This window comes from Cyrtonyx montezumae, unplaced genomic scaffold, assembly GCF_038088225.1.
Source record: "Cyrtonyx montezumae isolate F1298 unplaced genomic scaffold, pur_monq_1.0 scaffold_3, whole genome shotgun sequence".
In the NCBI taxonomy this organism is placed as follows: Eukaryota; Metazoa; Chordata; class Aves; order Galliformes; family Odontophoridae; genus Cyrtonyx; species Cyrtonyx montezumae.
In genome coordinates this window covers 160,504,091-160,527,599 of record NW_027072034.1, presented here as the reverse complement: position 1 = coordinate 160,527,599, position 23,509 = coordinate 160,504,091, and the positions used below count along the sequence as shown (strand labels likewise).

At 49.5% G+C, this 23,509-nt stretch overlaps 2 protein-coding genes across 3 annotated transcripts; one reads left to right on the top strand and one right to left on the bottom strand.

The window, feature by feature from the left end:
* Positions 1-925: 925 nt before the first annotated feature.
* Positions 926-10,979, bottom strand: ZC3HC1 (zinc finger C3HC-type containing 1). Of its 2 annotated transcripts, none has more exons than XM_065743872.1 (10): positions 10,858-10,979; positions 8,247-8,358; positions 7,916-8,066; positions 6,548-6,631; positions 5,866-5,993; positions 4,633-4,790; positions 3,711-3,933; positions 2,628-2,840; positions 2,094-2,291; positions 926-1,369 (listed from the first exon to the last, which is right to left on the bottom strand). In XM_065743872.1, exons 1-10 carry the CDS (start codon positions 10,977-10,979, stop codon positions 1,301-1,303), a joined length of 1,458 nt encoding a protein of 485 aa, XP_065599944.1. In that variant the 3' UTR covers positions 926-1,300. The 2 variants fall into 2 exon arrangements, with proteins under 2 accessions (XP_065599944.1, XP_065599945.1); XM_065743873.1 differs by having other exon boundaries at positions 2,628-2,837.
* Positions 10,980-11,236: 257 nt separating this feature from the next.
* Positions 11,237-23,018, top strand: KLHDC10 (kelch domain containing 10). Its single transcript, XM_065743875.1, has 9 exons — positions 11,237-11,365; positions 17,662-17,883; positions 18,400-18,554; positions 19,115-19,263; positions 19,817-19,901; positions 20,264-20,330; positions 20,786-20,833; positions 21,440-21,579; positions 22,588-23,018. The coding sequence occupies exons 1-9, from the start codon at positions 11,260-11,262 to the stop codon at positions 22,795-22,797; spliced, it is 1,182 nt and encodes a 393-aa protein (XP_065599947.1). The 5' UTR covers positions 11,237-11,259; the 3' UTR covers positions 22,798-23,018.
* The last annotated feature ends 491 nt before the right edge of the window (positions 23,019-23,509 follow it).

Here is a 23,509-nt window from a genome sequence, read left to right as displayed (position 1 = left end):
CAATGACATTAAGGGATGCTAAATGTACCTCCACACCCCAGGGCGGACATCCCGCATTCCTGACCCTGACTCATCCCAAATTTACCCCAACACTACCTCCTCTTGAGTAAATGCAGACAAAGAACCTCCTAACATTCCTCCAAAGAAGGAACCTCACCCCAAAATGTGGGGATTAGAGGCTGCTTTCCTCAACCTACAGCCCCAAAGGGCAACCCCATCCCACAACCCATGTCCTGAGTGAGCCACACAGGGAACAATTTGGGGAGGAATATAGGGAGGGGGTTTCTATGATGTGAGATGTGGGGTCACAGGGTCCCCCCCTTTTCCCTTAACTTCCCCTGGGCAGATGGGAGAACAGAGGGAAAAAAAAAAGTGGATTTTGTATTTATTTCTTCCCATGGCTGAAGGTAGGGATTGAGGCAGCTGCTGCCTTCCCAGACAGAAAATAACCCAAAAAACACACAGCTCAAAGGCACCCTCTGCCCCCAAGAAGGGAAAAGAAAGGGCTTTTGCTCTGCAAAACAGTAATGACATTTCCCTGTGCTTTCACACACACTTTGACTGCAGCACACCCACTGCAATAGGGCTGCTGGGGGGATGGCTGTGAGGCCTGAGTCCTTACCAAAGCCTCTTCCTCAACATCCTTGAAGGATGAAGAAGACGGATTGAGGTTTTCTTCCTTGTCTTCTTCTCCCCCTTTCAGTGGGGAGATCAGCACCAAAGCCCTCAGCAGGGTTTTGCAGGTTTTTTTTTTTTTTTTGTCTGTTTCTCAGCCTCCCTGGGTGACTTATCAGCTCAGAGCAGAGGACCAGGGATGCTATCTGCTCTTGGCAGGTTGGAGACGCACCCCGATGCTTCAATTGAATCCACTTTGAGCAGCTACCTGCCCTGCCCCAGGAGAAAGGGCTGTAACAACTCTAAGAAATAAAAGTGAAATGTTTATTCCCACCTGGCATCACTTCCTTATGCTGCAGGTGGCAGGTCACAGCCAGACAGATGTCACCCTCACCAGGTGACCACATCTCACCCCATGCACCCCCCAGCTCCAAACAGGGCTGTTGAAGCCCTGGGGGAGGGGAAGAGGGGGTCCAAAGCCTCCAGCAGCAATTTGGGAAAAGAAGGAACTTCCAGGAAGGCAGCTGGGGAAGGGGGAGTGTCCTAGCAGGCACTGGGGGCTGTGTTTGGCACTGGGGCAGCCCATGGCCTTTGCAGCATACAGCTGTGAAGTGGGTCTGTACCGGATCGACACGATGCCCCACACTGCCTGCCAAGGCTGCAGTTCCTGGAGGCTGCAGCCCATTCAGGAGGGATTGATGCACTCCCACTGGCGGAAAATGCGGAACACTTTGCAGGATTTCACCGAGATGCTCTGCAGGAGAGGGGAGCAAAGCAACAGAGGTCAAAGCAATGCAAATGGAACCACAGACAGGCAACCTAAAGACTCCTCTCCAGCTGCAGGTAGCCACCACCAAAGCATGCAAGGAGAAAACGCTGCCCCCAGAAAAGCCATCTATTCTTTTTGCATATCAACAAATCAGTTAGCTCTAGTTTTTCCCTGTTTTGGGCTACTTACCAGCATGAAGATTATAAGAGATCAGCCCTTTTGGGGTCACAACTCATACAAAATGAGTGAGATAAATGATGGAGAACTGTTCCAGCACTCTCTGCAGCTCAGCCCCAAGCAGAGTGGAGGGGAGATGGCAGGAGCACTCAGAGCAAATAACGGGTCCCTGGAGAGGGCTGTAGCCTCAGTTTTGCTCCTCTGGCTCAGCAAAGCCACCACTTCAATAGCCCAGAGCTGCAAAGGGCAGGACCCAGTGGTCACATCCTCAGTTGGGATGCAAAATGAAACTGGATCTCAGGCAGCACTGAGCTGCTCTGAAACACTATTAATTTACAGCAGCTCTTTGTCAGATCTGTGCTCAGACGAGACCTGGCTGAGAGGCTGTCAGCACAGCTGAGAGGCTCTGCAGACACATGCTTTGTCCCACCCACTCTGTCTGCTGGGTCCCATCTACCCCACAGGCTTCCACCTTAGGGAAAAGCTGGAGCAAGCAGTGCTCAAGTGCTTGGGTTCAGGACTGTAGGCTCACCACAGGCTCTGTCTCAGGCACTCGATCACAATTTCTGCTGGCAAGGAGTATGCTCAGGACCACTTGCCAGCCTGGTTCTCCCTTTGCAGGCTCCATCTCAGGATCCTCTGAGGCTTCTCCTCCCTCCACCGTATTGACCCAGGGACACCAGTCACGATGCTGCGAGCTGGGGTTGAAGAAACTCCTCTGAGAAGTGTCCTGAGCAGCAGGGAAAAGTGACAGTGAAGGAAATCATAGCATAGCTTGGGTAGGAATATCCTTGAAGATCATCTAGATCCAGCCCCACTGCCACGGACAAGGTTGCCAACCACTAGATCAGGATGCCCAGAAGTCCAACCAGCCTGGCCCTGAGCACCTCCAACAACAGCATGGTTTAAAACAGACTCCAATGACAAAATAAAACCCCCTCTGTGCCCAAAGCCCAGCCTAAAACTGTGCCATGAGGACAGCACTATCCTACAGATCAGTGATCTCGCCCAGGTCTGCCCCCCCAACCCACCCAGACTCTCACTGCCCATCCCCCATGGCACTCACTGAGCTGCTGGAAGAGCAGAGCCGTGGCCTCTTGGCTCTGCGGAGGGGACTGGATGGCACCTCCACGTTGTCCCCCTGCCCCATGCTGCGGGTGATGGGGCGGCTCCTCTGTGTGGGGCTGGCGGCCTCCAGCTCCCCCCCTCGCTCCATAGGGCTGCTGGGGGGATCCGAACCATGTGAGCGAGAGATCGATGGGGAAGAGCTCTTCTCCTGCTGCCAGTAGGGAAAAGAACAGGTAGTTAACAGAGATCCAAACCCAGGATGTGCTGGGAAGCCTGGCAGAAAGGAGACCTGAGCTCCTAGTGGACACCAAGCTGGCAACGTGTCCTTGACACAGAGAAGCGTTCTGGGCTGCACTGTGCAAAGTGTCAGCCAGCAGGATGAGGGAGGGGATCCTGCCCCTCTGCAATGCACTGGCGAGGTCACAGCTGGAGAACTGGGGGCAGTGCTGTGCTCTCAGTACAAGAGAGACCTGGGCATACTGGAGAAGGGATGAAAATGATGGAGAGGTTGAAACATCTCTGTTAGAAGGAAGGGCTGAGGGAGCTGGAACTGTTCAGCCTGGAGAACAGAAGGCTCAGGTGTAACTCATCATACACACAAAGAGAAGGCCCAAAGAAGATAGAGCCAGGCTTCTCTGATTGGTGCCTAATGCAGTCCCAGAGGCATTGGGCAAAAATTGGAGCCCAGGAGGCTCCATCTGAACACTGGGTGGGTGCCAAATCCCTGGCACAGGGATTCAGAGGTTGCAGGATCTTCTCCGTGGGGGTCTCCAAACCTGCCTGGATGTGGGGCTGGGCACAGCTCTGGTGGACATGCTGGGCAGAGTGGAAACCAAATGGATCCAAGATACCTCCATCCCCAGCCTGGATGGGATTCTGCAATTCCTCTGGTCACCATCCTCAAGGGGACAGGGAGGTGCCACCCAGCTTCAACAAAAGATCTAAATCCTCTCAACTGTCCTGCCAGCAACTGCACCACCACAGATGTAACCCATGGCTGGAGATGCAGCACTGAGATGAGTCCCTTTAGACATCCCAAACTACAGCATGCTCAAACAACCACATCAGGACCATGCCATACCTGCTCAGAGCCTGGTGAGATCGTGTCTTGGCTCCGTGTGAGCATCCTGCGTGGAGATGTAGACATGGGAGAGCCACGCTCTCCAGACGCTGCTGAAGGAGTGCTTGGGCTCCAGGAGTCCAGCTCCAGCCCTGCAGATTCCAGCTGGTGGAAGCCCCACAGTCCCACCTTCCTCATGCAGCGAGAGCAGGTGATGACAGAGAGCACAGAGCCGGACACAGCACTACAGGGACAGAGACAAAGAATGGGAAAAGGTTGGGATGAGGTCGGGCTCTTCCCTGGAATCACAGCAATCACAGCTTTCAGAGCAGATGCAGGTCACTTCTTGGTTTTTTTTTGTAGTCTGATATGCTGAAGTACATTAAAACCCATCTATAGCACTGATTTAAAACCAGCTTCTTTTCACCTTGTGTGGTTTGCCACAGATCAGCAGCACGCTCAGCTATCAGCTGAAAGTGCCCAAGATATCGCTGTCCCATCTTCAGCTCTTCTCCTGTAAGAGCAAAATGCCTCAGGCACAAACAGTGTGGCTGTTCTGCTCACATCACATACTTTGGGAAGTACAAACCTTCGGGTCATTAAACTTCCCCCTCTTCCTGCAGGCCTGACAAGCCACGAGAGCAACCCCGAGTCTGTCACCTCAGGGGTTTCAACATCCAAGTCACCAGTGAATGGGGTGACCGACAGCTCAGAGATCTCGTTTCAGATCCTGACATCTCAGGGAGACATCTATTTTAGATTAAATAAGGGCTGGGGTTTCTGTAGGCCCATCCATTTTAACAGCTGAAGACAATAAAAACTGAAATAGGGGACAGCAAACATTTCACAAGCGACATATTTGCATTTCTCCAGCCTCTAAGAGGTGTCACTGTCAAGAACAGCAGACCCTTTGGATCAGTCCAGGCATCACCCACGTGCTGACCTGCAGGTCCAGCCGCACAGAGCCAGGACACAAGCAGGAATGTGCACCTGCAGGATTTCTGAGGCAAACTTCATCGGTGGTTTCTCTCCCTCTGTCCTGTGCTCCAGTTCCTCCTTGATCAGCTGGAGGAGCAGGCTGATCTTCTCCTCTGTAAGGGACTGTGGGGCAGAAAAAGCCAGCAGAGCTGGAGGTCAGAGGCAGCACTCAAATTCCTTCAACCTTTTTGCAGTTTGGGGCTGAATTCTGCCTCCTGTTTGGTGCCACATAGCTCCTTTCTTACTGCAGTGCTGTCCTCAAGACTAATGCTGGCAGCAGGAATATAAGCATGGGAAAACCCAAAGAGACAGAAGAGTGTCAGAGGGTTTCTGGTTAGAAAAGTGAGAGTGAGCGAAAAATAAATGCTTTTCATACCTTCAGGTAAGTCTTTCTCCTCCTATCAGGCAAATTTGTCTGATAAAACACAATGTTTCTACCCACAAACCATGCTACATAGACAGAGGTCCCACTTTCACCCATCCCAAGAATGAGTTGCATGAGCCAGCACATTCAGCCCTTCACTCCTCTGGTTTTCACAGCTCAGCAGTGGTGACCAAAGAACACCTCTGCACTTTCTACTGAAAGGATGAAGAGTTCCCTCGTTCCTCTGCAGCTTCTCACTGCTGAGAGTCATCTGTTTCCCAGGGAGTGTGCCCAGAGAGCCAGACTTGCCTGCAGCAGAGAAAAGCCTGGCCAGGTCCCTGCAAGGTGGCAATCCCACAGTCACTCCTGGCTGCAGCCTTAACTCCTGCCTCTCCCCTCTTTCTCACAGAAAGTGCAAGCTCTCATCTCCAGATTCATGTAGGATTGTATTTACTCATTAGAGAAGTGACTCACGGGCTGCTGCTGTAACTCAGGGCCCCCGGAGGTAATGAATGGGAGTTTCTGCCAGGAGCCTGTGGGACCCCATATCACTCTTGCTGGGCACCCTGCGTGCTAACAAAGGTGTGGTGCAGGAGTCCAATGCTTTAGCCCTGTTCCCACTGATAGCATCACGCTGTACCAGCGTTGGACAAGGGCTTGCAGAGCAGAAACCCTTCCAAACTCCTTTTAAATTGCTTCCAAAATACCCAGGTGAAAACCACCCCACAGGGTGGTCCCACGGAGAAAGCCAAGGAGATGACATTAACACACACAGGGATGTCTGGTTCGGTCACCAGCGACTTGAATGTCCCTAGTCCCCCCAAAAAAACTCACCATATTTTTCATGTCCTCTGCTCTGAGGGAGGGCAGCTGCAGCTCCAGCTGGCACAGGTTCTGGAAACGCTCCAGGAAGTCCTGGAGAAGGGCTCTGGGCTCATCCACCAGCAAAAGAGCAAAGCGATCTGGTGAAAGAAAACACAGGCTGTGGCACCAGCTTTCTCCCTCCTTGTTATCCCACAGAAAAAAAAAAGAAACGACCGGCAAAGGTCTTCCAGTAATAGTCTTCCAGCTTTTAAAGGAAAAGCTGAACAGTCTCCTGTTCCCTTGCAGTCACCCTTCCCAGTACAGCACATCTTTGAATCACAGAAACATTTAGGTTGGAAAAGACCCCGAAGATCATCATGAAGTCTTTCACCCTTTGAGAGTCCCATCCTCCCCATCTCCTCTCAGTTATAACCCAAACAGCATTTTAACTGCCCAGAAGGCACAGGAAACTGGAAAGGCAGCACCAGGCACAGCCCTGACCCAGGATTCAAGATCTGGGGTTCCAGCTGGGGGTCAGTTACCTTCTGAGGCTGCTCAGAGCCTTCCCTATGCCACTGTAAAAGAGGACTGTGATGGCAGCTGAGAACTTGGAGAGAATGCACAGGTACAAGGAGAGAGAAAAACAACAGAAAGGAAGAAAGAAAATGAATAACCCCAGAACTGTGCACTATGTGGACTCTATGGAACTAACCTGGGCAGGGGCTGTCTGGCCAGAAGCAGAACTTCTCATGGGCAGTGCACAAGGACTTCTTCAGCTCCACACAGCGTTCCTTATCTGCAAGGCAAAGCTCATTTCTACACCTCTGCGGAGCCACCTCCTCAGGGAAGGGCTGGGAAAAGCAAACCACGGGAGAGGGGAAGGCAGAAGCCTGTGCTCTTGGCAGCTGAGATCCTCCTGTTCCCGAGGCTGTAACATGCAGAGCCTGAAGCTCTTAGCTCCCCTCCAAAAGAAACTGGCAGCATCCTGCCCCTCCAGCCTCCCTGCAGGAAATCACACGCCAAGAGCTCCAGAGAGGTTGGATCATCTGCAGAACACTAAGCCTGAACACAGCAGTGCAGCCAAAACCCCCCCCCTGCTCCTGGGAGCAGCAAGCATGGACCAGAGGAGCCTGCCATGCCATATGCATGCAGCACACACAGCTCAAACTAACCACCAGCACAGGGACTGCTTGGGTCTTCCCAATTTTCTGTTTGCCTGAGCTGCTGCCAGACCCTGGCTAACTCAGTTGATCCTTCTGCTGTGGCTGTAGGAGCCACAGCATGGCTGGAAATCAAGCTCCCACCTCCCACAGAAGAATGGGTACTGCATTTAACTTATTCACACCTTTTAGAAGCAAATTATTATTATTTTAAACATTTGCTCTTCTTTTCTCTCTCCGATTTTAGGTCTTCCCAACCAGGAGTGTGATTACTTACAGAATAATAAGGCCAAGGTTTATTTAACAAAGATAACCAGCATAAACAGAGGGCATCAATATCCAGAGGGAGCACAAAGGAAATGCATATGCAGCTTCCAGCTATGTGTGATCTGCACTGCATTTGTCAGACACCGGGACTGCACCCTCTGCTATTTTGCAGGTAACAAGGGCACAGCAGAGAGAAAATATGAAAAGAGGAGATGGCAACCATTGGTAGCAGGTCAACAAATGTCTCTGCACAGCAGGCAGCCCCAGGTGAAGAAAAGTTAAGGGTTTGGCAGTGATAAAGCACAGCTGAGCCCTGCTCCTGTTCTGAAGCCATGGGGCTGAGAGAGAGGCATTTCTGCAGCACAGGAGCTGCTACTGCTCTGTGCCTTTGCAGTACAGTAGCAGGACTGGCCAACGTTCTGTAGCCAGCACAGGGGACCAGGAAGGGGAGTTTTACTGCTAGGAACCCAAACTAGCTTAAGCAGGGCAGTAGAGGGATTTATGAATTAAATTACAGAGGATGAGCACCTGCACGTATGGACTCAGTGCCCTGAATCAAGACGAAACAGCAGAGGGTCACAGCAGCAGTCCAAGCAGCCTGCAAACCCTGACAAATAAGAGCAGGGGTTTTAACTGAGCTCTGCCATACGTACACTTGTTGAAGTCAAAGGCGAGCTGCAGGCTGACACAGAGGAAAGCTTGGCAGCTGGAGCACTTCAGCATGTCACATTCCACATTGATCCACCCATACTTGGCACACACCAGTGGGGACAGCTCGTGGGGTTTGCCCGCCCACTTCAGCGGGTGCTCGTGTTAAGAATAAAACCCAATTAATTACAGGCTGACCTGTGAGGCGTTTCTCATAGGGTGACTTGTCCCAGGAAGAAAATCTACAGAAAAGATGGAGACTGTGGGGAAACCACGGGGGTGTTGACAGCAAACCAAAGGGAGGGATGGCTGAAAATTCAGCATCAGAAAGGATATAGTGAATGTTTCTACTCTGCTGAAATAAGCTTCTTTGCTTGTTGACTCCAAGGAGGGGGCATCGGTTTGCAAAGATCCATTAGCTGATTCTGACCAGTCAGACATGTCCTTCCTGAAAGGAACAGAAAGTCAGCAAGTGAAGCATCTGTGCTGTCCTGGAAAGATTTCATCAACACATCAAAAATGCATAGAGCACTTCTGACCATCTTGCCCTCTGGGCTTATCCTTACTGTAATCCCTTCTTCAGAAATCGGTGTCTTCAAAGGGAAGCACTGCCAAAGCTGCCCAACAACCCAGTTCCCACTTCCCAATGCTCATCTAGAAGCCCCAGTACACACCACTATCTGTTGGTATCCCACAGAGCCCCCATGGTGGGACTGGCCAGCTCAGCTCATTTAGGATCTTGACAGATCTATGCATCCCCCCCCCTGCCCTCCCATCATCTCCCATTGCTCATGACTGCCTCCCAGCACCTTCCCAGTGCCTTGATACATTCCAAAGTTCTCAGTCACCTCACAGAATCACAGAATGGCCCAGGTTGGAAGGGGCCTCGAGGATCATGGCAGGGCCTCCAACCTCCCCAGGTTGCCCAGGGCCCCATTCAATCTGGCCTTGAACACCTGCAGGGATGGGGAATCCACAACCTTTCTGGGCAGACCGTTCCATCACCTCACCACTCTCATAGTAAAGAACTTCCCCCTGATGTCCAACCTAAATCCTCCCTCCCTCAACTTAAAACCATTTCCCCTTGTCCTGCTGTTATCTACCCTTTCCAAGAGTTGACTCCGCTCCTGTTTATAGGATCCCTATAGATACTGAAGGGCTGCAATAAGGTCACCCCACAGCCTTCTTTTCTCCAGGCTGAACAAGTCCAGCTCCCTCAGTCTGTCTTCATAGGGGAAATGCTCCTGCCCTGTGATCATCTTTGTGGCCCTCTTCTGGATTCTCTCCAACAGCTCCCTGTCTTTCTCATACTGGGGACCCCAGACCAGGACAGTACTCCAGATGGAGCCTCACAAGAGCAGAGAGGGATAATCACCTCCCTGTCCCTGCTGGCCACCCTCGCCTCATGGAGCCCAGGACATCATTTGCTTTCCAAGCTGCAAGAGTACACTGCTGTCTCATGTTAAATTTTTCATCCATCAGGACCCCCGGGTCCTTCACTGCAGGGCTGCTCTAAAGGACTGTTCCTTCCAGTCTGTATAAATGCCTGAGATTCCTCCAGCCCAAGTGCAAAACCTTGCACTTTGCTGTGTTGAACCTCGTCAGGTTCACCCGGGCCCACCTTTCAAGCCTGTCGAGGTCCCTCTGAATGTCAGAGTCCTCCCAGTGTCCTGTTCCCCCAGCATCCCTTCCCTCAAGACCTAATTCTCCACTGCTCCCTCAGCACTCCCAGTATCTTCCATTTGTCCCCTCTCAGTATCCCCCCTGTGCTTCCCAGTCTCTCTCAGCCCATCTCACTGCCTTTTTTCTCCAGATCTCCTTCCCACAACAAGGTCCTAGTAACTCAACAACTCCAGTATCTCCCAGTGCCTCCCAGAATCCCTCAGCACCCCCTTGTGCTTCCCAGTCCCTCTCAGTGTCTGTTTTCCCAGTAACCCATCCCACAATAAGGCTCAACACCTCCCGGTATTCCCTCGGGATCCCCAGTGCCTCTCAGTTGCCCCCTCCCATTACCCCCCACAGATCTCAGTCTCTCCCAATCCCTCCCGGTGTTCTGCTTCTCCAGTACCTTTTCCCTGTTATGGGGGAACCCACAAGCCCCCCATGTCTACTCAGCAAACCCCAGAACTCCCTCAGAGACCTCCTTTGGTCCGGTGCTTTCCAGTTGTCCCCTCCCAGTATTCCCTTAGATATCCCAGTCCCTCACAGTGCCCTGCTTTTCTAAAATCTCTCCCCATAACAAAAACCAACACCTTCCAATACCCCCTCAGCATGCACAGTGCCCCCCAGTGTTCCCTATTTGCTCCCTCCCAGTGCCCCCCTTCACTCCCAGTCCCTCCCAGCACTCCATTTCATCAGTAGCTCTCCCCACAAGACTCAACACCTCTTAATATCCCCCCAACATCTCCAGCACCCCCAGTGTTCATAAGTTCATAAGTTCATAAGGTTGGAAAGGACCTATAAGATCATCTAGTCCAACCATCCTCCTATCACTATCTCGAACTATTGTTCTCAGTCACCAGCCCCCAGCACTCTCCCTACAGTTCCCAGTGCCTCCCAGCCCTACTCAGTGCCCCGCATCCCAATCCCTTCCCATAATAAATCTCAGCATCACACAGTTCCTCCCTATGCTTCCCATGCCTTCCCAGCCCATCTCAGTGCCCCGTTTCCCCGATGTCCCTCCCCCCAAGAAGACCCAACACCTCCTAATCCCCCTTCAACGACCCCAGTACTCAATCAACACCCCCAGTGCCTCCCAGTAGCTGCCTTCCAGTTCCCCTCCTACGCTTCCCAGCCCCTTCCCACAAGACCCAACACCTCCCAGCGCTCCCTCAGCACTCCCAATGCCCCTTCGCGGCTCAGCCCCCAGCCCCCTCCCTCAGAACCACACAGCCCCATCCCAGCCTCCTCCCCCGCTCTCCCCAAACCCAGTCGCCCCCCCCTTCACCCTTCAGGCCCGCTGCCCTCAGGAGCGATGCCCCCATCAATGAGGTCTCGGATCTGCTGCGGGGTGACGGCGGGCGGCCTACCCCGACCCCCCCCGGCCACCTCGGCGCTGGGCGTCGCCATCACTGGTCCCTCAGCGCCCAGGGGCCGGATGAGGGGACCGTGGCCGCGCACATTCGTTCCGCCGATTTCCGTTCCCCCCCTCTGCGCGCTCCCTCTCAGTTCGGCGCTCCGCCGGCTCAGCCTGCCCCTCACGCCAACCAATCGATCGCTCGTCTCTCCCACCTCCCAACAAGCCCGTGTCTGATTGGCGGATCCCTCAGAAGTGGCTCGTTGATTGGTCGCTGGGCAGGGAGACCCTTGGTGGGGGGGGGATTCTCCCTGAGGAGAAGCGGTCGAGGCCATGGCGGCGGCGGACGGTGGTCGGGAGCTTAACGGCCTGCGGGGCAAGGCTGAGGATGGGCTCCTCAACCGCTTCGTGCAGCTGCCGGGGAGGCCGCACACGGCGGGTGAGCGGTGGGCGGGGCCGCAGGGGATAGTGGGCCCCGAGGGGGCCCTGAAGGCTTCAGTGTCTCTCAGGCTTTTGGGGTGGGGGTGGGGGTGTCGGGGCCCTGAGAGGATGGGAGGGGTCTGGAGGGAGCGGTCGATCTTCTCGGCCCCGATATCAGTGTATTGAGGGGGAGGTAGTGCCAGTCCTCAGCTCTAATGTAGGATTTTTTTTTTTTTCTGGGGGGGAGGTGCCAGCCCTAACGTGGCGATTTTTTGGTGGTGTGGTGCCCCTCTGTGAGCGTTTGGTCTTAGAGAGGGGTTTGGGTGCTGCATAAGCTGAGCCCTGTTCCCTAAGAAGGGAAGCCCCGTTCCTTTTCCCCTATTTCCATTCAGCCCTCTCTGTGTTTGTGCACAGACGGGGCAATGGGTGCCCCCTCAGGCTCTGGGTATGGGTTCATCTCCTCCCAACAGTCCCAAAGCACTGAGGGAGGTGGCAAAGGTTACCCCACAGTCACCCCCATCCCATTGCACCTGCTGTATTGAGGCACTCCACGGTTCTGTGATGGGTCATGGGGGACATTCCACAGCCTTTTGAATCCCAACCCTTGTTCCCATCCCTGTAAATACACAGTGGACATTCCCCATCCCTTCAAATCCTGTCCCCCCATTCACACCTGTGCAAATCCTGTCACGATCTGTGCCTGCATAAAAGCAGACAAGGATGCCCTCAAGCTTCCCGTGAGAGTGCTGTGAATGTGCTGAGCAGCTCCACGTCTTCTGTTTTTGGGCCAGTTCTCAAACATATTTCCTTCCTTCCGTGATAAGGTGGTAACAGAAGGAGCTGGTTATTTTCTCATTCTCAATTTATAATCATTATCTTGAGCAAGTGTGGTTGTGCGTCCTCCTGAGATGCTTGCAGTGATCCCATTTTTGGCCAAGGGTCATTCCCAAACCTGGAATTCTGCAGGCACTGCTGTCCTGTGAACAAACAGATCCTGCTCAGCTCAGCACAGGTGCTTAAAGGCAACACAAATCTCAACGAGCTTGAAGATTACTTGCTGAAAAATTGATGAAAGATCTTCCTGGATCCATGGCTGGAGTTTTCTCCCCATCTGACATCTGTTAATGTCCTATTTACAGCACTCCAACAGCAGCTGGTGAATAGACATGGAGATTATGAGACATCTTTCTTCCCCTCCTTCCATTTCCTCCAATTGGGTTTTGTTTTTTTTTTCTTCTGAATTCTCTTTTGGACTTCCAAGTCGTTCTTTCATCTTCCCCACCATTTAGTACCCTAGATTCTTTCTATAAAGCAGTTTGTGTGTGTGTCTTTTATTAGTAATCATTGTGGAAGCACGCAGGGCAGTGTGCATTAGGAGTGGATGTGTTCCCTCTGTCCTTCTCTGCAGAGCTCTTTTGCTCCCAGTGGACCAAGTGTCATTTCAAGTGGTTGTGGGCAATCTCCTGGCTAAACCACTTCACCACTTAAACAGCAGTGTATATTTAGGTGCTGCTTTCCTCACATTCTCCCTCTGCTGCTTGTTGTACAACCACGGAAAAGTTTTGTGGGTGTTTTTTTTAACCTTTTGACAGCTTTTGGTCTTTTTCACCCTCCAAGAATTTAAATTGCTTGGAGAAACATTGGAAAAAAGGTGAGGAAAGAGCTGCCAGGAGCTGATGTCAGAGTTGTGCAGAGCTGCTTTCTGCAAAGGAATGTTTCAATTGTTTGTATATACCCTTCAAAAACATCTGAAATCCTTTGTGGGCTATGGGAAAGGAAGAAGCTGTATTTATTTGTTTGTAAGCTTCAGAAAGAGCCAAGATGCCAATTATAGAGGTTGTGTGTTTCATTCTCCCCACTGGAAATCTTCCTGTCCACTTTGAAAATGAATGGTCACAATACCAATATATTTTATCCAGTGTTTTCATCACGCTCCTGGGGTTAAGTGGGTAGAAACAATCTGGAGACCTAAATATATCTTAGCTTCTTCCATGCTCAGCATTTATACTTGTGCCTTGAGCTATAATTTTCCTGGTGTAGCAGTCACTATAGGTCAGGATTTATTTATTTTTTTTGGTACATGTGCAGGGAGGTTTCTAATAGGCCTTCAAAAAAAGAAACAGTTTCAGAAAATTAAAGAGAACACCAAATATCCTGAAGCTGTTGGTTTGGGGGGGGAGGGGCAGACCTAAGGCAGTTTGTTTGAGGAGAAGTGAGTGTGTGATGCCTTCACTTTCAAAAATTCCTTTCTTATTTTACTTTGTTTTTAAAGAAGAAGTCTAAGGAGTGCTCGATTTCAGTAGTACAAAATCATACCACCATCTGATGTTTACATTTTCAGGGCAAACACTGCTTCTTTTGCTCTGGTTGCTCAGTAAGGATGGTTGTCTCCCCTATTGCACTCCTCTGCTCTGAGTGTCATTTGAAGGACTTCACTGTGTGAGCTGTATCCATTCTGCTCTGCTTCTGGTTCATCATTCCCAACGTTTTTCTTTCATGTTTGGCCCTGGGATGTTGTTTCATTTTGCTCATCGTGGGAAATGCCAAAAATCAGTTGAGTTCTTGTTTGAATGCTTGAAATGCACAAGTGTGGGGAAGCACAGAGAGAGGCAGCCCTGTTCTGCCCGTCGATCCACACTCTGATGGCTGCATGTGAGATGATGGATCCTTCTCCTCCAAACTCCCCTTTAGAAGCTTCAGAAATATGAGAGGCTGCTGGGAGCCAGCTGTGGTTCTTGTAATGGAATCTGCTACACAGATTACAAACGTATTTTGTCAGGCCAGTATGAAGAAGATGAAACTGAAGACTGGTGCTGGAGTCAGTGGTACTGACTTGTCCTGTTCTCCCTCCCAGAAGCTCTCTAGCAGCAGTGCTTTGTCTTCAGCCCTCAACATGAGCATCCTTCAGAAGTCTCACTGGAGACACAGACGGAAAGGGAAATACTGAAACCTATTCTATATGTTGAACAGTAGGCAGAGTATTGATAATGTGTTTATGAAGCCTTTAGAAGCAGCAATAAAGATGTGTACAGGAACCTGAACTGTTCAGCACCGGCGTTTGAAAAGACACTAAGCCAAAGACACACTCTGTTTGTTAAGTTTACATCCTCTGGTTATTTATTTTGTGTTTCCAGAGCAGACCCCAGATAGCTATTGGTTATGCTCCAAGAGGAATGAAGGAAGCTTTGTCCCACATGGTCTGCAGGAGAGGAAAAGGAGGGCTTGATTTATGATATTGAGCATAGACTTCAAATTGAGATGCGAGTCGCACGTAAAATGAAGAGGATCCATGGGTGTGTGTGTAGATGGTTCTCATCAGTGAATGTGAAAAGAGCAGACAGTCCCTTTGCTCCAAGAGGAAGGTCTATAGATGCAATTCTTTAACCAGAGTGGAAATTCAAGTGTGTTTTCAAATTCATCTTGGTTAGAAAATGGACAGAGCGCTCGCTTGTCCTTGAGATTTAGAGACTGGCAACTTTTATTGGGTGAGTTTCTTTTCTGAAGGTTAGAAGCCAAGCATTTCTCCCAAATTCACCCCGAGTTTCAACTGTTGTGTTGTAAACCCTGAACGTTGAAACCAGCTGTGCTTTTACTTCTGGTCATCCATGCAGGACTTCTATTGCACTCCAGTTTCAGGTGGGTCTCCAGTGGTCCTTAAAGACCAAAAGAATAAGGAGGCCAAAGTTCCTAAAGGGCTCCTGTGGTGGGACTCTGCTGCTCTGGCTGTGCCAAAGGGTGTTTTTGGTATCCCTAGCAAGTGGAGTTTAGAAACAAGGGTTCTTTGCTCCCACTGGATCTAGGGATTATTTTTCTCCTGCAGGTCTCTCTGGCTACTGCTCAGCCTTGTGCTGATCTTTGGTGAGGTTGGTCTGGGGCTCTTCTTGTTCTCCTTTCTGTGTACAGGTTTCTGAAGGGGTGATGGGATCCAGAACCTTCCAGGGCTGGCAAGAACAGGGAGGCAGTAGCAGCTGTGGGTTTGCCACCTTTGGAGAACAGCATTGCATCACTTTGCTGGGAGTGAGGCGTTGGAGCAAGGAAGGAAAACTCCCTTACAAAGTAAAATCAAATCCTGCAGGAGCTGATGGCAGTGGCAGACCTCAGTCTCTGCCAAGAGTTTGACACTGATGAATACATTAATTTGCTTTTCTGGCAGCATAGTCACAATGAGGAAAAGGGACAGTTTCAATCAAGCTCCCAAAACAAACTTGTATTCAAGTCTTTTGTTGATTATTTATATTTCTAAGGAATGCTTTCACCTAATTAGAGCTTTTTCCCTTCTTTTAAATGCAAACAAACAAACAAAGCAAGCCAGCTGGTAGCTTAGGAACTGGAATAGCAGGTATTCCTCTCTCCTTTAACCCAGCTGGGGAGATGATGCCTGTGTTTTTTTTTTTCTGCCATCACTAAAGCGAGGATAATCAAATGGAAAGAAAATGCCTTTGTTCTCTGGAAGTCCTCTTTGTGCTGCTCTATTTGCAGTGCCTCTCATCTTACCCTTATGGTGATGCAGTGGGTGAATCATGGAGTACTTCACAGTTTGATTTGCCTCTTGTATAACTTTATTGGGCTGATGAAATGCAGCAGAGCAATCGGGCAGGCTCAGCTCTAGCTGTTGACACATGCTGCAGCACTGGGCATGCTTACAGCATTTGATCTGCTATATAGCTCCAAGTAATCTGCTGATTACTTGAAAGCAAGCAGGTTTTTTCATCTTCTCCAGCCTTTCTATATAGTGGTATAGCTGTGCATACCACAGAGCTGGGATTTGTTAAACTTTTAGGCTCGTTTTAATTAGAACAGGAACAATCTTTATGGACTGACAGCTAGAATTCAGCTTTATAAACTATAATGTTATCCTCCCTACATGAGGTACATTTTGACTGGGATTTTTGCTGGACACCATTCAGGACTGTGATACTTCTCTAAAATGAAGGGTTTCTTTTAAGTTAATGACATCTCTGTTCTCTTCTCCCCAGCTCTATTTCTGCATTCAGTTTCCTGAGAGGTAGGAAGCAACTGCGTGAATTTCTGCGCTGTGTCACCTCAGGGGCAGGCATTCACACTGCCTTTTTTCTTACTCTCCTTTTGTTCTATTAATACTTCTTGCTGCAGAGATATTCAATTAGGAATCTGCTCTAATAAAGTCAATCCGGGACATCCCAGCAGCTCCCTCTGAAGTCACTTAATGAATCACTTAGAAAGCGTGAATGTAACAGGGTGTTAACAGGTCAGTGTGCAACGACAGCCAGCAAGTTGCTGTCAGATAGCTCAGTCCAAAATTAGGATTTCCCTTGTTCTGTCCCTGCTGTGCTGTTTCAGCTTGGTTCCATTTGTGTGGCTGCTCACTCCCTGAAAGTTTTACCATTCCCTTTTCTGCCTGAAGGAGAAGGAGACGATGAATGTTTCCTTCTCACCACTTCTTCAAAGCAGCAACACTTCTCAAGCTGTCCAAACTGCCTGTTTTCCAATTGTTATCCTTCCACTATAAAGCTAGATTCCATATCTAGCTTCCAAGACCCCTCTCCCACAGATCTGTTTTGGTTTTGCATCACATGCTCCTTCTCTCCATCAGCCTGAGCTCCTGGGGTTAAGCTGCAGGAGGAAGTGAGCAAACCTTTGGGTGTTGCCATCTTCCTGCATCAGCTGAAGTTTGCACTTGTGTAATAGGCTCACTGCGTGCTGCGAATGCTGGAGCAAGAATGGATCCAAAACTTGCATTAAAAATGTTGGTAGGAGACATGAGTCATCAGCTGAAAGACAACTAAATGGAAACGCATCTCTTGAATACAAAGTGTGGAGCTTGTCTGCTGAAGAAATTAATCAGAATTAACTCTTCAGTACACTGATCTCATACAGATCCCTCCTTTGAAAGGGTAGAATGAGAGGAATGCTGTTTGAAGACTTTCTTCCCAAGTTAACTAAGGTCACTTCAAGTCTGAAAAGAAGAGTTGGGTGACAGTCTGGCTTGATTTAACATTGTGCCACTCGGTTCGTTGATACATTTCCTTCACGTCCCTCCCTCTCTTTCAGTTTATTGCTTTTCTAAGTGGGGATTGCTGTGAGATGCAATTGTTACTGGAAGGATTCCAGATCTCTTAGAATTTTGCCACAGGGTGTTTGCTTGAGCCCTGCAGAGCAGCTTAATTCTGCACAAGAGGTGGAGCTTACAGTTGCAATGAAGCACATCTGCCTGTGCTAAGCCAGAGTTCAGCCCGAACAAATCATTTATTTCACCTGACCCTCACACACGAGCTCAGCTCCTTTGCTGTTTGTCCACAGCTGTTTCACTGGAGCTGTTTCCTCTTTTTGCTGCAGGCCAGAGATCTCCACCAGCACGAAGTGGGCATCGCTGCGTGGCAGATAATGCCAATCTGTATGTGTTTGGAGGCTACAATCCTGATTACGATGAGTCTGGTGGGCCAGAGAACGAAGACTACCCACTCTTCAGGGAACTCTGGCGGTACAACTTTGCTACAGACACGTGGCACCAAATGGGCACTGAGGGCTACATGCCCAGGGAGCTAGCCTCCATGTCACGTACGTATGGAAATTCAATTCCTATGCACCTAGTCCTGAAAGCTATTTTAATCGGTGTCCCTGGTGGAATGCAAAACCAGACAAGAAGTGGGAAATCTGGATCCTGTTTCCAACTCTTGTGCGATGAGGACTTGAGTTTGGGGTGGGTTTTTTTTGCTTGATTTCTTTTTCTTTGCCCTTTTGCAGGGGCTGAGGAATGAAAAACTTCAGATGCAAGAGAGAGCCTTTGGAAATGTGGCTTAACGGTTGCAAGGCCTCTGTGCTTTCAGCAGATAGATGCTTGCTGCAGTCAGACAGCGCCCAAAAATAGATGCTGTTGTTCACTAGCCATTTTTTAAAGTGAGCCTTTGGTTGCCATGGTTTTAGCTTGCATTCTTTTTTAGAGCATTTCAAAGCTGTAAATGCATAGTGTGAGTTGTAGGGTATTTGAACAGCCACCAATACTTGCTGCCTGCTCCCTCCAGAGTCCTGTTTCTCAGCATTTCACTGCAATGAGCATCTGTCTGTCTCTCCTAGTTGTATTGCATGGCAACAACCTGCTTGTGTTTGGGGGCACTGGAATCCCATTTGGGGAAAGTAATGGCAACGATGTCCACGTCTGCAATGTCAAGTACAAAAGATGGGCCCTGCTCAGCTGCCGAGGAAAGAAACCCAATCGGATCTACGGCCAGGTAGGAAGGAAGGCCCCTTGTCAGACACAGCATGTGCTGGGTGTCCTGCAAAAGGGACCAGAGCAGGGAGATCTGTGTTAGTAACCTCAGTCCGTAGCCCCTTGAATGAGCCTGATGTCAAATACGGCACAGAAAACTTAGATTTGCTCTCGTGGGACAACTGCCAGCAGTTGTTGTGCTTCCCTGTAATACTGCTGATGCATTTGTGGTGCAGGCATTTGTAACCCACATCGTTTAGATGTGACACCTGGGGGTCTTCCCCTTCCCTGGTCAGCCCTAGCTGGCTTTTGGGAGCAGAAGCAGCTGTGCCTGCTCCACCTCGAATGGAATCAGGAAACGTCGGCCTGCCCCATGTTAGGGCTTTAGAACTGTGACCATGGTGCTACACTTTACTTTGTGTATTGTCTTTGTTTTGCCCTCTGCATTCCTTCTGAACACGTCATTTAGGAAGTTGTGATAAAGCTTTGCAAGCTGTGTCTTGCTTTGGGAGGATGAGAATCCTTTCAGTTTCAGTGCTGATGTTCTGTGTCCTTTCTGACTGGTTTCTCTCTACCTTCCAGGCCATGGCCATCATCAATGGGTCTCTCTATGTGTTTGGTGGAACAACTGGTTACATTTATAGCACCGACCTGCATAAACTAGACCTCAACACCAGAGAGTGGATCCAGCTGAAACCAAACAACATGTCCTGTGACATGCCAGAGGAAAGGTGAGGAGCTGGACAGCCTGGAGAGCTTTTACACTGGGAAATCACTGCCTTTACTGGGACTGAGAAGCTGAGAGAGCGCTGCTAGAGCAGTGCTTCTGGCTGTGAGTCTTGCTCCAGCACTATGATATGCAGAGAGATGTAAGGAGGGGGTGTGAAACCTCTGCCAGAACCATGTATGGTGCCAGAACTGAGCTGGGAACTTGAGGCAGCTGTTGAGTGCTGAAGAGGCTCCAGTTGATCCCTGTTTCTTGTCTCATTCTGTAGCAAGGTTTCAGTTGGTGACCTTTTTTATGTGAGAAGAAGCATTAAGGCCTGTCATAATGCTCTGTAAGCTGTTGTACTTGAGATCTGTGAGGCTCTGCTCTCAGAAACTGTCTTCCCAGCTTTTGAGGTGCTGCTTAGGTTGCTTGTGAAAGCTTCCACATCTGAAAACTCCCTGCTTGAGATATCTGCTTAAGCCACTCACATTCGTTAGTGTCTCCAGAAAGTTTTGGTGCTGCTGACTTGCACTAACTTCTTGTGCTGCTAAAAATGTTCACCTCTGCACCTTCAGGTACAGGCATGAAATTGCACACGATGGTCAAAGGATTTATATCCTGGGAGGTGGAACTTCCTGGACAGCTTATTCACTAGATAAGGTAAGGTGATGAGAAACCTTCAGAGCTTGCCTGAACACATTATCTGCAGTGAAGCATAACCAGCACTGGAAAATATGGGTTTTATTGGTCCGGATTTTAGAAAAGGAATGTTCTTATCCAGCCTTGGGGCTCAAATAACAGAGTCTTAGGAGAAAGCCTTACTAACCTGGAGTGTTTTTAAGGTGATTTTCTACCTGCTTAGTCACAATTAGCTATTTTGATTATTTTTTTTTTACACTCAGTGAGAAAATGTTCTTTATAGTGACTCCCTGTGTCTGTCCAGTTTGGTCACCCTGTAGCTGTGTCGTAGTTTTCACAGAGCCAAGAGGATCTAACTGTTCCTCTTTTCTTCCCCCCTTCAGATCCACGCATACAACCTTGAAACCAACACCTGGGAGGAAATAGCCACGAAACCTCATGAAAAAGTTGGTGAGTCTGCAATTTCACATTGTCTCCTGTAAACCAGAGAGTGCCTGGGGTGTGTGAAGATGCAGTTAGCTGCCATCTGGAAGCCTTTCTCATAACCTTGTGTAGAGCTAAACTGACTTCAGAACCCTGCTCCTTTATAGCATTAGCAGTGAGAACTAACCCAGCTGAAGCACAGCTTGCACTCTGGCTTCTCTCCCTCCTGGATAGGGTGAGGTGATGGGGGCTGGCTCTCATCACAGAAGGGGCTGTTCATCTCAGCTTCTGAAGCAGCTGTGTGCTGAGTTAGAGATATCATAGTTGTGAGTGCATGAAAGCAGAAGCCCTCATAAGCAGAGGAAAATAAGTGATTCTTGGCTGTGATTCTGTGCTGAGATGCAGGCAACACTTGTGCAAGCACTTTAAAGGCACTAATAGTTGAGATCTCTTTTCTCACCTTTATTTCTTTTTCTCCTCAGGCTTCCCAGCAGCTAGAAGATGCCATAGCTGTGTTCAGATCAAAAATGGTAAAGTCTTCCTCTTGAAAGCTGAAGTATCTTGCTGCAGCCTAGCATTGAGAAGCCCATCTCTCCAGCCTGAGAGATACTGACCTCCAAAGCATTGGAGAGAACTGCAGGGCACGTGTGTCTCTGTTGAAAGAGGATTTCCTTCTTGTTAACCATCCTTGATCTGTCCAATTGTCTCCGCTCTCCATCTGAGGGAGCTTGCATTTGTAGGGCAAATTTTAGTTCTGAAACAGTGCTGTCACTCTTGGGAATTCTGTAGTATTTTGTACAACATACAAATTCGTGGAGTTTTACCTCAGAAGGGTTTGCCCTTCTCCCATAGCCTCGTTATCCTCTGAGAAAGCATTTTTTTCCAATCTTGATGAATAACACACTGCTCATAACGAACTGAAAAGCAGATTTGATCCTTCTTCTCAAAATTTCTCCTGTGTGCTGTATGCTTCAGCATGCTGAGCCACGGAAAAGAGTGATGCAGTGGGTTATATTTCTCAGCAGGTAAAACAAACGTTGCTCCTAAAAGGGTTTTAGGAGGGTGACGACCTCAGGCACAGCACTTCCTGCAATTCCTGAAGGAATGTAAGCGTTGTGGGTTTCTTCTCTCTGCAGATGTGTTTGTTTGTGGAGGCTATAATGGAGAAGTGATCCTGGGGGACGTTTGGAAGCTGAATCTGCAGTCTTTCCAGTGGGTCAAGCTCCCAGCTGCCATGCCTGAACCGGTGTATTTTCACTGTGCTGCTGTCACACCAGTAAGTGACTCATTTCTTTCCTCTGTAGCTGAAGTTGGAGCCGTTTGTCCCAGCTCTCCCATGTTTGTGTGGGCTGCAAATAGAGCTGAGCAGATGTTAGCAAGGAGGTGACCTCAGCTGGATGCAGCATCCTGGGGGAGGCTGAGAGCTGCTCTGAGGTTGCTGCATTGACTTTTTGTCAGCCTGCAGCTGTTGGAAGAGCTGTGGCACACGGCGTGTTCTGCTTTCTGAGAGCAGTGATGCAGGATTTTAGCTTTTCAAGTGCCTTAGCTCTAGCTCCAGAAAGTAACTCAGTGGGTGAGCAAGGAAAAAGAAACAACCCCACAAGCACTCACCCCCCCAAGTAAAACTCCTCACCGTGAGCTTGACCTATAAAGCACAGGTAGGGCTGAAAAATTAGCAAACATTTAGAAAATAAAGGAACACGTACAAACTGATACACTCATTTACCTTCCTCTTGGTAAATGTGTTTATGGGCTGCAGGAATGCCCTTTATTTTCCACTCTCTGCAGGCCAGCAGCCAAGCTTTTCCTGTCTCTTTGCATTTGTGTGGTTGCACACAGGGTTCTGTTGTGCTGCTGAACCAGCAGAGGAAACACAACGTGGCTTATGGTACAGGAGAGCTTGGGTTGGAAGGGACCTTAAGGATCATCGAGTTCCAACCTCTCTGCCATGGGCAAGATTGTCAAGTATGGGTCTATAATAATCTATTCTCATTTTGCCCCACTCTTAAAATGGATTCCTGGGGCTAGAATTCACCTAACAAAACACACAGCAAAGCTCTCTGAGCTAGTGCATATGTTCTTAGGAGGGGAGAAGCGTGCCCTTCAGCAGCACAACCTCTTCTTAGCTATGAGAGGAGCACATGGAGCCAGGCTCAGGAGGTGACACTTCTGTTCCAGGCACAGAGAGCTGGTCAAACCCTGCTTTTCTTGGCAGTGTCATCCTTCAGTGCGTGCCCATTATTCCTGGCCCCAGCTAACTCCTTTTCCCCCTTTTCCTGCCCAGGCTGGCTGCATGTACGTTCACGGAGGGGTGGTCAACATCCATGAAAACAAACGGACTGGCTCACTGTTTAAAATGTGGTTGGTGGTACCCAGCCTGCTGGAACTGTCATGGGAAAAGCTCCTGGGGTATTTCCCTCATCTAGCAACCCTCTCCAGATCTCAGCTTTTGCACCTCGGACTGACGCAGGCACTCGTGGAACGGCTAAAATGAGAACACCTCACACTTCTGCCCCACACACACTACGTCCAGCAGCCCCCACCCCCCCCCCCCCCCAACCCCTATTTATGAATACTGTGGTTGGTCTTGCTACAAACATGGAGGAACCTGCTCAGCGCCTTACTCAGCAACTACATCGATGCCTTTCTAGAAGTTTTTAATTTGTTGGAAATCTGCTTTTTAATTTATGGATCTCTAAATTATGCTGTGAATCAAAAAAAAAAAAGCTCTGGCACTAACCCATCCATCATCAGGACATGCTTGCAACTTAATTTGAGGGGGGGAAGGTGGAGCTTAATGAATGCCTGAGCTCATGCTTACAAGTGGTGCATTTAAGTTGGTACTTTCCCAAGCTGCATCTAACAGAGGACAGTCAATGTGGAAAAACACCTGCTGGGGGTGATGCTCACCCCCCTGCTGCCCAGCCAAGCTCTCCCTCTACAAAAAACAAGAACTGCAGCTTGAGGGCTTTGCAACATGTTCTGTGGGCACCTTTCCACCCTCTCTGAGCTTTGGAAGATGGCCACGACACTGCAGTGAGCAAAGCTCATCCTGCACAGCTCTTCTGGTGCAGTGATTTGAAGTGTCCGTGTCTGTGCTCTTCACCTTTTCATGCAGAAGGGTTTGCTTAGAAGACTGCTTAAAAGCTGCCACTGAATGGACTACTGTGTAGTTTACTCAGAGTGGTGAGGGTGGAAGGGGTTTG

Excerpts from the sequence above, each read along its gene's own strand:
- ZC3HC1 (XM_065743872.1), bottom strand. The coding sequence starts at position 10,979 with ATGGCGACGCCCAGCGCCGAGGTGGCCGGGGGGGGTCGGGGTAGGCCG. Across the intron at positions 2,841-3,710 it reads TCTCACCAGGCTCTGAGCAG|CAGGAGAAGAGCTCTTCCCC; the intron begins GTATGGCATGGT and ends CCCTACTGGCAG. Across the intron at positions 2,292-2,627 it reads TCTGCTCTTCCAGCAGCTCA|GACACTTCTCAGAGGAGTTT; the intron begins GTGAGTGCCATG and ends CCTGCTGCTCAG.
- KLHDC10 (XM_065743875.1), top strand. The coding sequence starts at position 11,260 with ATGGCGGCGGCGGACGGTGGTCGGGAGCTTAACGGCCTGCGGGGCAAG. Across the intron at positions 17,884-18,399 it reads GGAGCTAGCCTCCATGTCAC|TTGTATTGCATGGCAACAAC; the intron begins GTACGTATGGAA and ends TGTCTCTCCTAG. Across the intron at positions 21,580-22,587 it reads ACTGTGCTGCTGTCACACCA|GCTGGCTGCATGTACGTTCA; the intron begins GTAAGTGACTCA and ends TTTCCTGCCCAG.